Source organism: Phyllobates terribilis, unplaced genomic scaffold (genome assembly GCF_046119375.1).
Source record: "Phyllobates terribilis strain yellow unplaced genomic scaffold, ASM4611937v1 Scaffold_9__5_contigs__length_417890890, whole genome shotgun sequence".
In the NCBI taxonomy this organism is placed as follows: Eukaryota; Metazoa; Chordata; class Amphibia; order Anura; family Dendrobatidae; genus Phyllobates; species Phyllobates terribilis.
In genome coordinates, this window is record NW_027362769.1 from 277,660,973 (window position 1) to 277,673,836 (window position 12,864).

At 41.4% G+C, this 12,864-nt stretch overlaps 1 protein-coding gene across 4 annotated transcripts in view; it reads left to right on the plus strand.

Moving 5' to 3' along the window:
- The window catches only part of TNRC18 (trinucleotide repeat containing 18), a 739,821-nt gene that overhangs the window by 207,622 nt on the left and 519,335 nt on the right, over positions 1 to 12,864 (plus strand). For 3 of the 4 annotated variants that reach the window (XM_073647819.1, XM_073647820.1, XM_073647817.1), the window contains exon 8: positions 5,636 to 5,955. In XM_073647819.1, the coding sequence (XP_073503920.1) occupies positions 5,636 to 5,955 (320 nt within the window). The remainder of the gene's footprint in view (positions 1 to 5,635; positions 5,956 to 12,864) is intronic. The other variant, XM_073647818.1, reaches the window with a different exon arrangement.

The following is a 12,864-nucleotide window of genomic DNA, read 5'->3' on the forward strand; positions in this document are numbered from 1 at the left end:
TAAAGTACAGCAAGCAAGACCATGAGTATTCACAAACTCCGCATCAACCATGCTGACTCCGGCTCCACTGTCAACAAACACAGAAATTTTCTTGGTTTTGCTTTCTAGCACCACCTCTGCTGTTAGGACAAACCTGGCAACTGCAGGTTGGCAACAAATGCACCCCTTGCTTATCCAACTCCAGACTACCAAGAGTTAATCGAATTTCCTTTTGTTTAGGAATTGAAGGACCTTTCCCAATAAAATGTCCCATTTTCGTACAAAAAAAATTACACCTTTTTTCTTGCGAATCTCCGGGGAAATGTATGATGTAAAGGCACCCCCTAACTGCATGGGTTCTTTCACATCCCCCAGTACTGGTTCACCGCCAGACCGCTCCCACGGCAGAGATACGTAACCTCAACAAGAAGGCCCCGGAGAAGGTGGTCTCACCCGTCTATCACGAAGGTGTTTATCAAGACGTATGGCCAATGACATGGCAGCCTCCAAGGACTGAGGGGTTTAATATACTGCCTAGGCATCTTTCAACCTTTCAGAAAGACCCTCAGAAAACTGACTTCTAAGGGCTGAGTCATTCCATTTAGAATCTGTTGCCCAGCTACAGAATTCAGAACTGTTGCCTGCGCAGTGAAGCTAATAACTATACAGCCTCACTGCGCACGTTCGGGAATATAGTGTGTGCTCAGTCAAGCTGGTAATCACACAGCCTCACTGCGTACACACGGGAAACATAGCGTGTGCGCTGTGAAGCTGGCAATCATACAGCCTCACTGCGCAGATGCAGGACCAGCGACCGAACATGTACAAATGCGCATGCGCCCCCCAATAATAGCGCTTGCCGGGAGCAATATTCAAATGCATGGGCGGCGCCAGCAGTGACTGGATGTGGCGCCCGCCTATGACTGAATACGAAAATCACAGCCCTATGACTGAATACGAGCATGAAGGACAAATTATATTAAAGGTTATAAAATCATTATAGTTGCACCAATTTTAATGAAAAAGCTTGTTAGTGATGCACATTGTAGATAGTAGCTAGGTTGTGACAGTTTCCCTTTAAGCAGATAGGCATTGGTTTGAATCCTTTGAATCTGTACAAACAGACCTAATGGACCTCTTTGAAACCCTAAAAGTTCAAATGGTTCAGCATCAAGACTAACTGAATTATGCTATCCTTGCTATAGAAGACCAAGAAAACAGAGGCAGACACAAAAACTTAAGAATTAATGGGGTCCCAGAATCTTCTGCTCCAGACATCTTAAAGGTTGTCTCTTAAGGAATTGCATCTATAGTGGGCCAAGAAAGAGCTGATAATATCATCGAAAGTGTGCACAGAGATCTTTGGACCCCCTGAGAGACAGTCTGTGGACTACTTAGCTTTGTGAAGATAAGAGTGTTACCTTCACTATCCTACAATAATAATCCAGTACAAATTTTCCAGGATTTAACAGCATCCACTCTGGCAAAGAGAAGTAAAATTAAACCGCTTTTACATGCTCTTTATGCGAACAAGCTAACTTGCAGATGGCTTTAACCTTTTGGCCTCGTCATACCGAAAGATGGCAAGGAAATCTAAGTTCGAATCCGCAAGACCTTTAGGCATCTTGGAGCTATCTGGGAATACAGAAAGTAGACTTCCCCTTCTGGATGCCTTCGAATGACAACTTCAACTTTCCCCACCCAGCTTCAGAGACCTGAAAATTGGACGTTGCAGGGGAAGGGAAACTCACCCAAAGACAGAAGACAATTACCAAGACATCTTCCTCTGTGATATCTGGTGACAATATTATTTTACTCCTTTTAGTCCTTAACTAAAAGGACTGGAGCAGTTTGCCCTCTGAGAACTCTCCCGTCCCCCCTTTTCATCTCCCCCCAGTCCTTATTAAGTTTTTGCTTTTTCCTTCTCCACCACACTCCCCATCATATGTTATTAAAACATGCTTAACCTTTATAGTGAATGTTTTTCCACAGTTCTCAGTGCTTCACCTGCCTTTAGGTGCTTTAAAATTTTCAACAGGTTCCACAAGTTCATTATATCTGTTATGCGTTTTCTCACTTTTCTCCTATCAAAGGTATCACCACCTGGACTGACTTATCGGCTATAAATTGGGATGTTGCATCCCCCTCTACCGCAGATAAGCTGTATGTTGTTAATATTTATTTGTTATCCATGTTTGTTTTGTACCTAGAATGCTGGATCAACTCGCTTAATACTACTTCTTTTAAAAAAAACATATGGCTGACAAAATTATCTCTGACACTATTACCATAGCATCGTTTAAAGTGAAGGGCATTAACTCTCCCTCGAAACATAGCCAAATCCTGCACCTGCTAAACAAAAATCATACATAGATGGCTCTCATCCAAGAAACACGCTTCAAATCAGGCCAAACTCTGGATCTTTCTCATTCAAAGTTTCCGCTTTGGTTCCATAGTTGTGGCTGTACTGCATTTAAAGGAGTCAATATTGCCTTCCACATAAATTTACCCTTATCGTTGAAAGATCATTTGTCTGATGCAGAGGGTAAATATATCTTTGCAAAGGGCCTTATTGCCAATACTATTGTTTCTCTTTGCAATATTTATGTTCCAAATCGGGGACAACATTTCTGGTTCACCAAGACGTTAGATACACTGAGATTCTACAAAGAAGGCCTTATAGTAGGCGGAGACTTAAACACTACATTAAACCCGTTCCTAGACCTATCCACCAGCCGCTCCACTCTATCACAGATCGCTGTCACTCAAGGTGTGGGAAAGCCTTAGTGTAATACAAAGGGAAGAGGGAAGGGGAGCCCAGACTCTAGGGAAAGGGGGGGAAGTGGAGACCTTCTAGGTTGATGTGGCGTCACACTGTCTCCCCTATCATCCCTGTATTGGCTGTTCACCATTCGCCGCACGCGTACCTCACGCTGTTTTTTCCTGATGTATGGCTCAGGCTAGGGAAGGGAGGAAATGAGCACTAGTCGATCTCCGCTAAACACTATAGAAAACAAGTAAGGCCAAACAGGAGGAAATTGCTTATTTTTAGACTACTCCAGACAAATGCGCACACGTTCTCAAGCTCCAGAGAATACAAAATACTGCTCTTGCTAAAGCCTTCACAGGTAGTAATGAATATCGCCGGCACCTTCCTCTGGAACACACCAGGTATTTATACACCCAGGCCAGGGAATTAATTAGCCAGAGGATGGTAGCCGCTAGGTCCTAGAGACAGCCTCTAAGAAGATGTGTGTAATGCCAAATGTAGAGATCTCCTGCAACCAACTGCAGGGCGACTGTCTGTCACTTCTGACACACACGTGACAATAACTATCAAGAAGATTCACCTAAACTCCCTGCATCTTAATGATACATGGAGACTTTCTAACTTCTCAACTAAAGACTACACCTTTTTGTCTGGCCCACACTCCACGTACCATAGGCTTGATTACATTTTATTGCAGAGCCTTTACTTGCCCTTGATTAATTCCACTTCAATACGCCCAATAACGCTCTGATCACGCGCCAATATTTCTAGAATTAACCATTTCTTCACTTCCACAACGTGACCTGACGTGGGGATGGAACAAAGCCTTGCTAGATAGTGAAGAAAATGTTTCCTTGGAGATTCTAAGTCCGGCCCACCTCCGCCAGTTAATTTGGAAGCGCATAAAGCAGTGATCCCCGGTGAGTTAATTGCATTAAGCTCCCATTTTAAAAAAGTCTGAGGCAAAAAGTTTCCTCCATACCAAATTAACACCTTATAAAGCGTGCATAAAAAATCCCTGGCAATAACGGTCCAAAAAGATCTTTTGAACTTAAGAAACAAGCTGAAAGATGTCTTAAACATAAACTCTGCTAAACTTTATCAAAGATGTAAGCAAAAAATGTACCTACGCGGTAATAGTGGTAGCAGATTTACCTCTTTTTTACTAAAGGAAAATATAGAGCATTCCTTTATTAAAAAGATATTCACCAAAGATAAAGTATTAGTTGATAATACAGAAGAGATAACAAATTATTTTAAAACCTTCTTCCAGGATTTCTCTAACTTCGAAACTCCACCCTCCATGCGTGACCTGCTCGAAGCTACTAATAAATTTCTCAACTCTTTGTTCCTCCCTTTGCTTAATACGGGAGATAACTAACAAAACTAATTTCACAAATTACTTCTCAAGAAATAATGGACATGTTAAAAAACATTCCCAATGGGAAAACCCCTGGACCAGATGGCCTAGCCATCATTTATTATAAAAAAAATATTAAACCTTTATTACCCCAGCTATTAAATATATTCAATTGTCTTTTAAATGAAATGTCCCCACTAAATAAACACTAGAAGTACATAATTCAATTATTCCCTAAAGAAGAGAAAGACCCAACCCACTGCCGCAGCTATCGTCCAATTTCACTTTTGAACACTGATATAAAGCTTTGGGCAAAACTCTTAGCCAGAAGAATTAACTATGTTCTTCCCCACGTAATTCACCCAGATCAAGCGGGCTTTGCCAAAAGCAGGGAAGGGAAAGATAATTCGAACAAAATCGTAAACACCATTTCCCAAGCCCGGCGAGAGAGGATCCCCATGACCCTGGTCTCTACCAATGCAGAAAAAACGTTTGACAAAATTAGTTGGCATTTTATAGCATACACTCTAAGAGCCAGGGTATTTAAATTAAGGATACAGAGCAAATGGCAGCAGCTATTGTGCCTTCACTGACCTGCCTCCTATTTTACCTAGCCCCACACTACTTGATGCATTATGTAAAATAGGAGGCAGGTCAGTGAAAGATCAGTGAACTGTCAAAAGAGCATACAGATGAATATGTAAGCAGAGCACCAGATAGAGCCCCCCCCACAGGCGCCGGAGCATGAGCGTATCATTATCTCCAAAATGAAAGTAAAGATTACACAAGAACCACAGGATGGATTTCATCAACCAAGGTATTATTTTAATCAGTGTAATGTCGCCCACCTGGCAGTGTATGTAGTTTACTGAGCACAATTCTGCTGACAGGTGCGCTTTAAAGGAAACCTATCAGTAGGTTTTCAGACCCCAAAATAACATTACCGTAAATTACCTATAATGATAATTTCCATACCTTTTATATTATAAGTTTGTATCTTTATTGTCTTGTAATCCATCGGTGAATTCATATGCAAATGAGCTCATAATTGCAGGTGCTTGGTCTGCCCTTACAGCTCTTTCACCTCTTTCTCCTCCAGGCATCGGAACCCTACCTGTGATTGACAGATGACTTTTCTATGACCTACTCCCAGGCCAAAATCTCGCACAGCCGCTGTCATTCACGTGGGTCGGTGCATGCGTAGATTGATAGTCCAGCTCTTGCAACATCATCAGGTCGTTACTGCACATGCGACACCCCTTGGAATGACTGTATCTATATGAGCTGTCGATCAGGAAAACAGATCACAGAAAAGTGACTGCAAATTTCAGGCTCCATGCTGATGGTCACACGTGCACACATTTGGAAACTGCCAGATATGACTTAATAGGGTTCATTCCAATTTTCTAAAAATAGAAATGATGTATGTTTGGATTAAAAATTAAAATGTTTGCCACAAAATACATTCTATTTTGTATTTAAACTGTATTAATATTGTGGGTTTGTTTTTTTTTGGTGTTACTCAGCAGAAATGCTTGATCGGACCTCTCCCCTCTGGCCTTCATTGTATTCATCGGCACATACTTCAATCCAGCATGCACACCAGCTTCAGATGTTCTCTCACCAGCATCTTATGCGACAACATGAACTGTATATGCTGCTGCAGCAGCAAGCCGCACATTCTGTAGATTTACATAGAGGTGCACAACTGGATAGCGTTGAGCCTCAGAGAAATGAACAACCAGATGTTCTGGATCTACAGAGAAATGTACAATTGGAAGCTAAAGAATTCCAAAGGAAAACTCAGCGTGAATCTCAAGAATGCCACAGAAAACAACAACTTGTGGTAAGGCTATATATATATGTGTGTATATATGTATGTGTGTGTGTGTGTATGTGTGTGTATATATATATATATATATATATATATATATATATATATACTGCTCAAAAAAATAAAGGGAACACTCAAATAACACATCCTAGATCTGAATGAATGAAATATTCTCATTGAATACTTTGTTCTGAACAAAGTTGAATGCGCTGACAACAGAATCACACAAAAATCATCAATGGAAATCAAATTTATTAACCAATGGAGGCCTGGATTTGGAGTCACCCCCAAAATTAAAGTGGAAAAACACACTACAGGCTGATTCAACTTTGATGTAATGTCCTTAAAACAAGTCAAAATGGGGCTCAGTATTGTATGTGGCCTCCACATGCCTGTATGACCTCCCTACAATGCCTGGGCATGCTCCTGATGAGGTTGCGGATGGTCTCCTGTGGGATCTCCTCCCAGACCTGGACTAAAGCATCAGCTAACGCCTGGACAGTCTGTGGTGCAACGTGACGTTGGTGGATGGAGCGAGACATGATGTCCCATATGTGCTCAGTCGGATTCAGGTCTGGGGAGCGGGCGGGCCAGTCCATAGCTCAATGCCTTCATCTTGCAGGAACTGCTGACACACTTCAGCCACATGTGTTCTGGCATTGTCCTGCATTAGGAGGAACCCAGGGCCAACCGCACCAGCATATGGTCTCACAAGGTGTCTGAGGATCTCATCTCTATACCTAATGGCAGTCAGGCTACCTCTGGTGAGCACATGGAGGGCTGTGCGGCCCTCCAAAGAAATGCCACCCCACACCATTACTGACCCACTGCCAAACCAGTCATGCTGAAGGATGTTGCACGCAGCAGATCACTCTCCACGGGGTCTCCAGACTCTGTCACGTCTGTCACATGTGCTCAGTGTGAACCTGCTTTCATCTGTGAATAGCACAGGGCGCCAGTGGTGAGTTTGCCAATCCTGGTGTTCTGTGGCAAATGCCAAGCGCCCTGCTCGGTGTTGGGCTGTGAGCACAACCCCCATCTGTGGACGACGGGCCCTCATACTACCCTCATGGAGTTGGTTTCTAACCGTTTGTGCAGACACATGCACATTTGTGGCCTGCTGGAGGTAATTTTGCAGGGCTCTGGTAGTGCTCCTCCTGTTCCTCCTTGCACAAAGGTGGAGGTAGTGGTCCTGCTGCTGTGTTGTTGCCCTCCTACGGCCCCCTCCACGTCTCCTGGTTTACTGGCCTGTCTCCTGGTAGCGCCTCCAGCCTCTGGACACTACGCTGACAGACACTGCAAACCTTGTTGCCACAGCTCGCATTGATGTGCCATCCTGGATGAGATGCACTACCTGAGCAACTTCTGTGGGTTGTAGAGTCCTTCTCGTGCTACCACGAGTGTGAAAGCACAGCCAACATTCAAAAGTGACCAAAACATCAGCCAGAAAGCATTGGTACTGAGATGTGGTCTGTGGTCCCCACCTGCAGAACCACTCCTTTATTGAGGGTGTCTTGATAATTGCCAATAATTTCCATCTATTGTCTATTCCATTTGCACAGTAGCATGTGAAATTGATTGTCAATCAGTGTTGCTTCCTAAGTGGACAGTTTGATTTCACAGAAGTTTGATTAACTTGGAGTTATATTCTTTTGTTTGTGTTCCCTTTATTTTTTTGAGCAGTGTGTATATATATATATATTATATATATATATATATATATATATATATATATATATATATATATATATACACATATATATATATATATATATATATATATATATATAATATCTACTGTATATATAAAATACTATAACTGTTTAGTAAATATTTTTTTCTTCTAACCTTTTTCACACAAAAAAAATCTAACTGCTCAATAAGTTACTACATATTGGGTTTGTTGAGGCAGGTCTTCTGTAGGATGTTTCTGCTGATACTGGCCATCCTTATAACCGAATTCTCCTAGTGAGACCTTAAGCTTGCTATTGATTATTAACATCTCTGTAACTACATATTCCCTCTCCTCTCCTGTCTTTTCACAGAAACAGTTTTTATTAAATTTCCAACAGTAAAATATAATAAAACCATAATAAATTAAGGAAAATTTTACTTTTACATAGTATAAAAGGTAAAATCATGAGAAAAGCTAAAATGGATAAGGTGAGCCTTTACAAACAAATTGTGTGTCAATAAAATTGGAATTGGCATTTTGCTGAAACCTAAAAGAAAAGGTTAAGGAGAAAGGGGGATTAAAGAGAGGGAAGAGAGGGAGAGAAAAAGGGAGGGGGTCATGGGGGATGGGTAGTGGGATTAGGAAAGAATGATTAGGTATAACCAGTTACTCCCACTCAGTGATTGAGGCCACAGGAAGTTACTAAGGACCCGTGATGAGAACTGAGGACCTTTTTAAAGGAAGTCCAGGAGCTATTGTGGTCGTGAGCCATAAGAGATTTCAGTGCCCTGAATGAAGCTGCACCTCCTACATATACAGCTTTTCACAGATGGTGGCAACCCTGGCACATGCTGCAAACACTTTTTCTACAGCGGTGCTTCATTTGCACTGAACGTCTGTGGAGAAAATCCCTTTTAGCCTAACTTTTCATCCATTATAAGTTTATGCTTAAAACTTAGAAATATACCCTTCACCTCTCCAAACAATCTTACTTCAGCGCCTTCATCACCTCACTATCCAACAATCCTAAACCACTCTTTGACACTTTTCATTCCTTCCTCAGTCCAAGAGTGCAGGCCTCAACCACCAACCTCAGTGCTGACTATCTGGCCAATTATTTCAAAGAAAAAATTGATCATATCTTACATTCTCTTCCCTCCCACACTTCATCTAACTCACTCTATGTCCTTGAATCGGTCACGTAAGTAGAAGTTACCAGGCTTCTCGCATCTTCTTGCCCTATTACCTGCACCACTGATCCTATTAACTTACATCTCCTTCAGTCCCTCTCCCCTGTTGTCACCACTCATCGAACTAAAATTTTTAACCCCTCTCTCTCATCTCGTATACTTCCTTTTTCCTTCAAACACACCAGCATACACCAATTACTTAAAAAAACATCCCACAACCAGAACTGCGCTGCTATTTGCAGACCTGTCTCTAATCTCCCCTTCATTTCCAAACTCCTGGAATTCTTGGTCCACTCTTATTTAATCTGCTCTCTTCGTCCCTCTTCGTTACCCTTTTTCAATCATGTTTTCACTCTTTACACTCTACTGAAACTTCCCTCACTAAAGTCTACAGTATAATGATCTACTAACAGCTAAATCTAATGCCCGTTACATTTTGTTTATTCTCCTTGATCTCTCTGCAGTATTCAACACTGTGGATCACTCAATCGGTCTAAAGGATACTGCTCTCTTGGTTCTCCTCCTCCTTTCTGACCTCTCCTTCACTGTATCTTTTTTTCTGGCTACTCTTCATCTCCTCTGCCCCTGACTGTAGGGGTTCCTCAGGCTTAAGTACTATGTCTCCTCCTCTTCTCTTTATACACGGCCCCTATTGGACAAACCGTCAGTAGATTTGGTTTTCAGTACCATCTCTATGCTGATGACACACAATTATACACATCATCTAAGGACATCACTCCTGCATTATTACAAAATACCAGTGATTGTCTGTCTGCTGTCCTTAACATTATGTCCTCCCTCTATCTAAAACTGAATCTGCCAAAATCTGAACTCCTTGTGTTTACTTGTTCTACTAACCTTTCTAAACCAATAATGCCATTTCTGTGTGTGGTTGTACCACAACTCTCAAGCAGCACGGCCGCTGTCTTGGGGTTATATTTGACTCAGATCTTTACTCTACTCCCTACATCTGATCACTCGCTCGTTTATTTCACCTGCACCTCAAAAACATTTTGACCTTTTCTTACCTTTGACTCTGCAAAAACTTTTACTGTTATTCATTCTCATCTCATATGGACTATTGCAGCTCCTTAACTAATCAGTTACCCCCTTACTAAAATCTCCTCTCTCCAATTCATCCTGAATTCAGCAGCCATGATCATATTCCTGTCTAACCACTAACCAATGCCTCTACCCTGTGCCAGTCACTGCACTGATTGCTCATCCACTATAGAGTCCAATATAAACTTATCTCTCTCGTCCACAAAGCTTTCCACAGTTCAGTACCACCCTACATCTCCTCCCTCATCTGTCTATCCCTCTGTGCCCTCTATTCTCCTAACGAGATAAGACTAACATCATCAAGAAACCTAACCTACCATTCTCCAAGACTTCTCGCATGCTGAGCCAATTTTTTGGAATGCACTACCCTGGACAATTCAATTAATTCCCAATAGCCACAGTTTTAAGCATACTCTAAAAATGCATTTCTTTTGATTGGCCTATCGCCTCACCTCACTTAATAAATGATTCCCATTTGGCCCTTTTAACATTTTTTTCCTCCAAATCTGGTCCGTCATAGCATCTATTTACACACCCTCCATGCACGTTAACCCCTTTACCCCCAAAGGTGGTTTGCTTGTTAATGACTAGGCCAATTTTTCCAATTCTAACCACTGTCACTTTAAAAGGTAACAACTCTGGAATGCTTCAACAGATCCCCCTGATTCTGAGACTGTTTCTTCTTGACATATTGTACTTCATGATGGTGATAAAATTTCTTCTATATGACTTGCTTTACTTTGTGAAAAAATCGGAAATTTGGCAAAAAGTTAGAAAATTTTGCAATTTTCAAACTTTGAATTTTCATGCCCTTAAATCAGAGAGATATGTCACACAAAATAGTTAATAAATAAGATTTACCACATGTCTACTTTACATTAGCACAATTTTGGAACCAACATTTTTTTTTGTTAGGAAGTTATAGAAGTTAAAAGTTGACCATTTATTTCTCATTTTTCCAACAAAATTTACAAAACGATTTTTTTAGGGACCACATCTTATTTGAAGTGACTTTGAGGGGCCTTTATGACATAAAATACCCCAAAGTGACACCATTGTAAAAGCTGCACCCCCCAAGGTGCTCAAACCACATTCAAGAAGTTTATTAACCCCTTAGGTGCTTCCCTGGAATTTTTAGAATGTGGAAGAAAACTATGAACATTTAACTTTTTTTTACAAAAATATTATTTTATACCCAATTTTTTTTATTTTCGCAAGGGTAAAAGGAAAAAATGGACAACAAAATTTGCTGTTTTTTATTTCTCCTGAGTACGCCGATACCCCATATGTGGGAGAAAACCACTCTTGGGGCGCACGGCAGGGCTTGGAAGAGATGGAGCGCCATTTGAATTTTTTAATATAAAATTTGCTTGAATAATTAGCGGACGCCATGTCACGTTTGGGGAGCCCCGATGTGCCTAAACAGTGGAAACCCCCCACAAGTGACATCATTTTGGAAACTAGACCCCTCAAGCAACTTTTCTAGATCTGTTGTGAGCACCTTGAACCCCCAGGTGCTTCACATAAGTTTATAACATAGAGCCATGAAAATAAAAAAAAATCTAACTTTTTCCACAATAATGATCTTTTGGCCCCAGGAGAAAATGGACCCCAAAAACTGTTGTGCAATTTCTCCTGATTACCCCATGTGTGATGGAAAACTACTTTTCAGGCACAATGCAAAGCTCATAAGGGAAGGAGCGCCATATTACAGTGCAGATTTTACTGTTGTGGTTTGCAGGAGACATGACCCACTGGGAGAGCACCTGCAGTCCCAGAACAGCAGAATCCCCTCAATAAGTGACCTAATTTTACAAACTACACTTCTCAATGAATTCATCTAGGGGAGCAGTGATTATATTGACACCACATGTGTCTCACAGAAATTTATACCATTGGGCAGTGAAGAAAAAATAAGTATATTTTTACCACAAAAAAAAAATGTTTTAGCCCCACAATTTAAATTTTCACACAGGGCAATGGGTAAAAATGGTGCCGAAATGTGTCACACAATTTCTTTTAAACGTGATAATACCCCATATGTGGCTGTACAGTACCGCTTAGCCATACGGCGAGACCCGGGAGGGACGGAGCGCTATTTGACTCTTGGAGAACAAATTATTGTAGAATTGTTTGCGGACTCCATATACAGAGCCCCTGAGTGCTAGAAGAGCAGAATCACCCCTCAAGCGACTGCATTTTGGAAATTATATCCCTTTGGGAGTTTATTTACAGGTGTATTGACAATTTTGACTTCATGGATGTTTTCCAGAAACGAGCAGCAGTGGATGTTGCTGAGTGAAAATTTCAAACTGCCGTTCTAGTGACCATTACATTATGCCCAACTCGTGCTTCTGGAGACATGCACCTGTAAATTAGGCGGGCTCTCATCGCTACAGGAATGCCAAACATGTGGACCCTAAGTGTAGTTTAGGCACATTGTGGGGCTCAAAAAGGAGGGGGCATTTGGATTTGGGAGCACAGAATTTTCTGAATTTCTTTTAAGGGGCAAGGGCCATTTCCCTTTTCCAGAGTCTTTGTGCTACCAGTAACGTGAGAGCCCTTTATATTTTCGTTAATAGATGATGGAACTGAGTGGGGACTTGCATTTTTTGAGGATTAAGTTGAAGCTTTTATTGGGAACATTTTACTTAACGTTTATCCGGTTCTCTAGGCTGAGCACTGATATTGGGGTTTCCATCTAAATCTCCAAGTGATGTAATTCAGATGAAATCCCCAAGGGATCCATTCACTATAATAAGGCAGCAGAGTTACTCTGGCCTCTGTTTAGCGGTGTCCTTTTTTTTCCAGAAGTGCACAAAAATGTGGCCAACCACACTTTTATGCACACCTTAAAAAACTGACACCGCTGGATCACAGGTCCTATTTCGTCCATGGTGCCTCCATCTACCTCATTACAGGGAATCTTCCGTCTTGGGTTCCGTCTGAATCACGTATTTCAGAGATTTACACGGAAACCTCGGTGTAAGCACT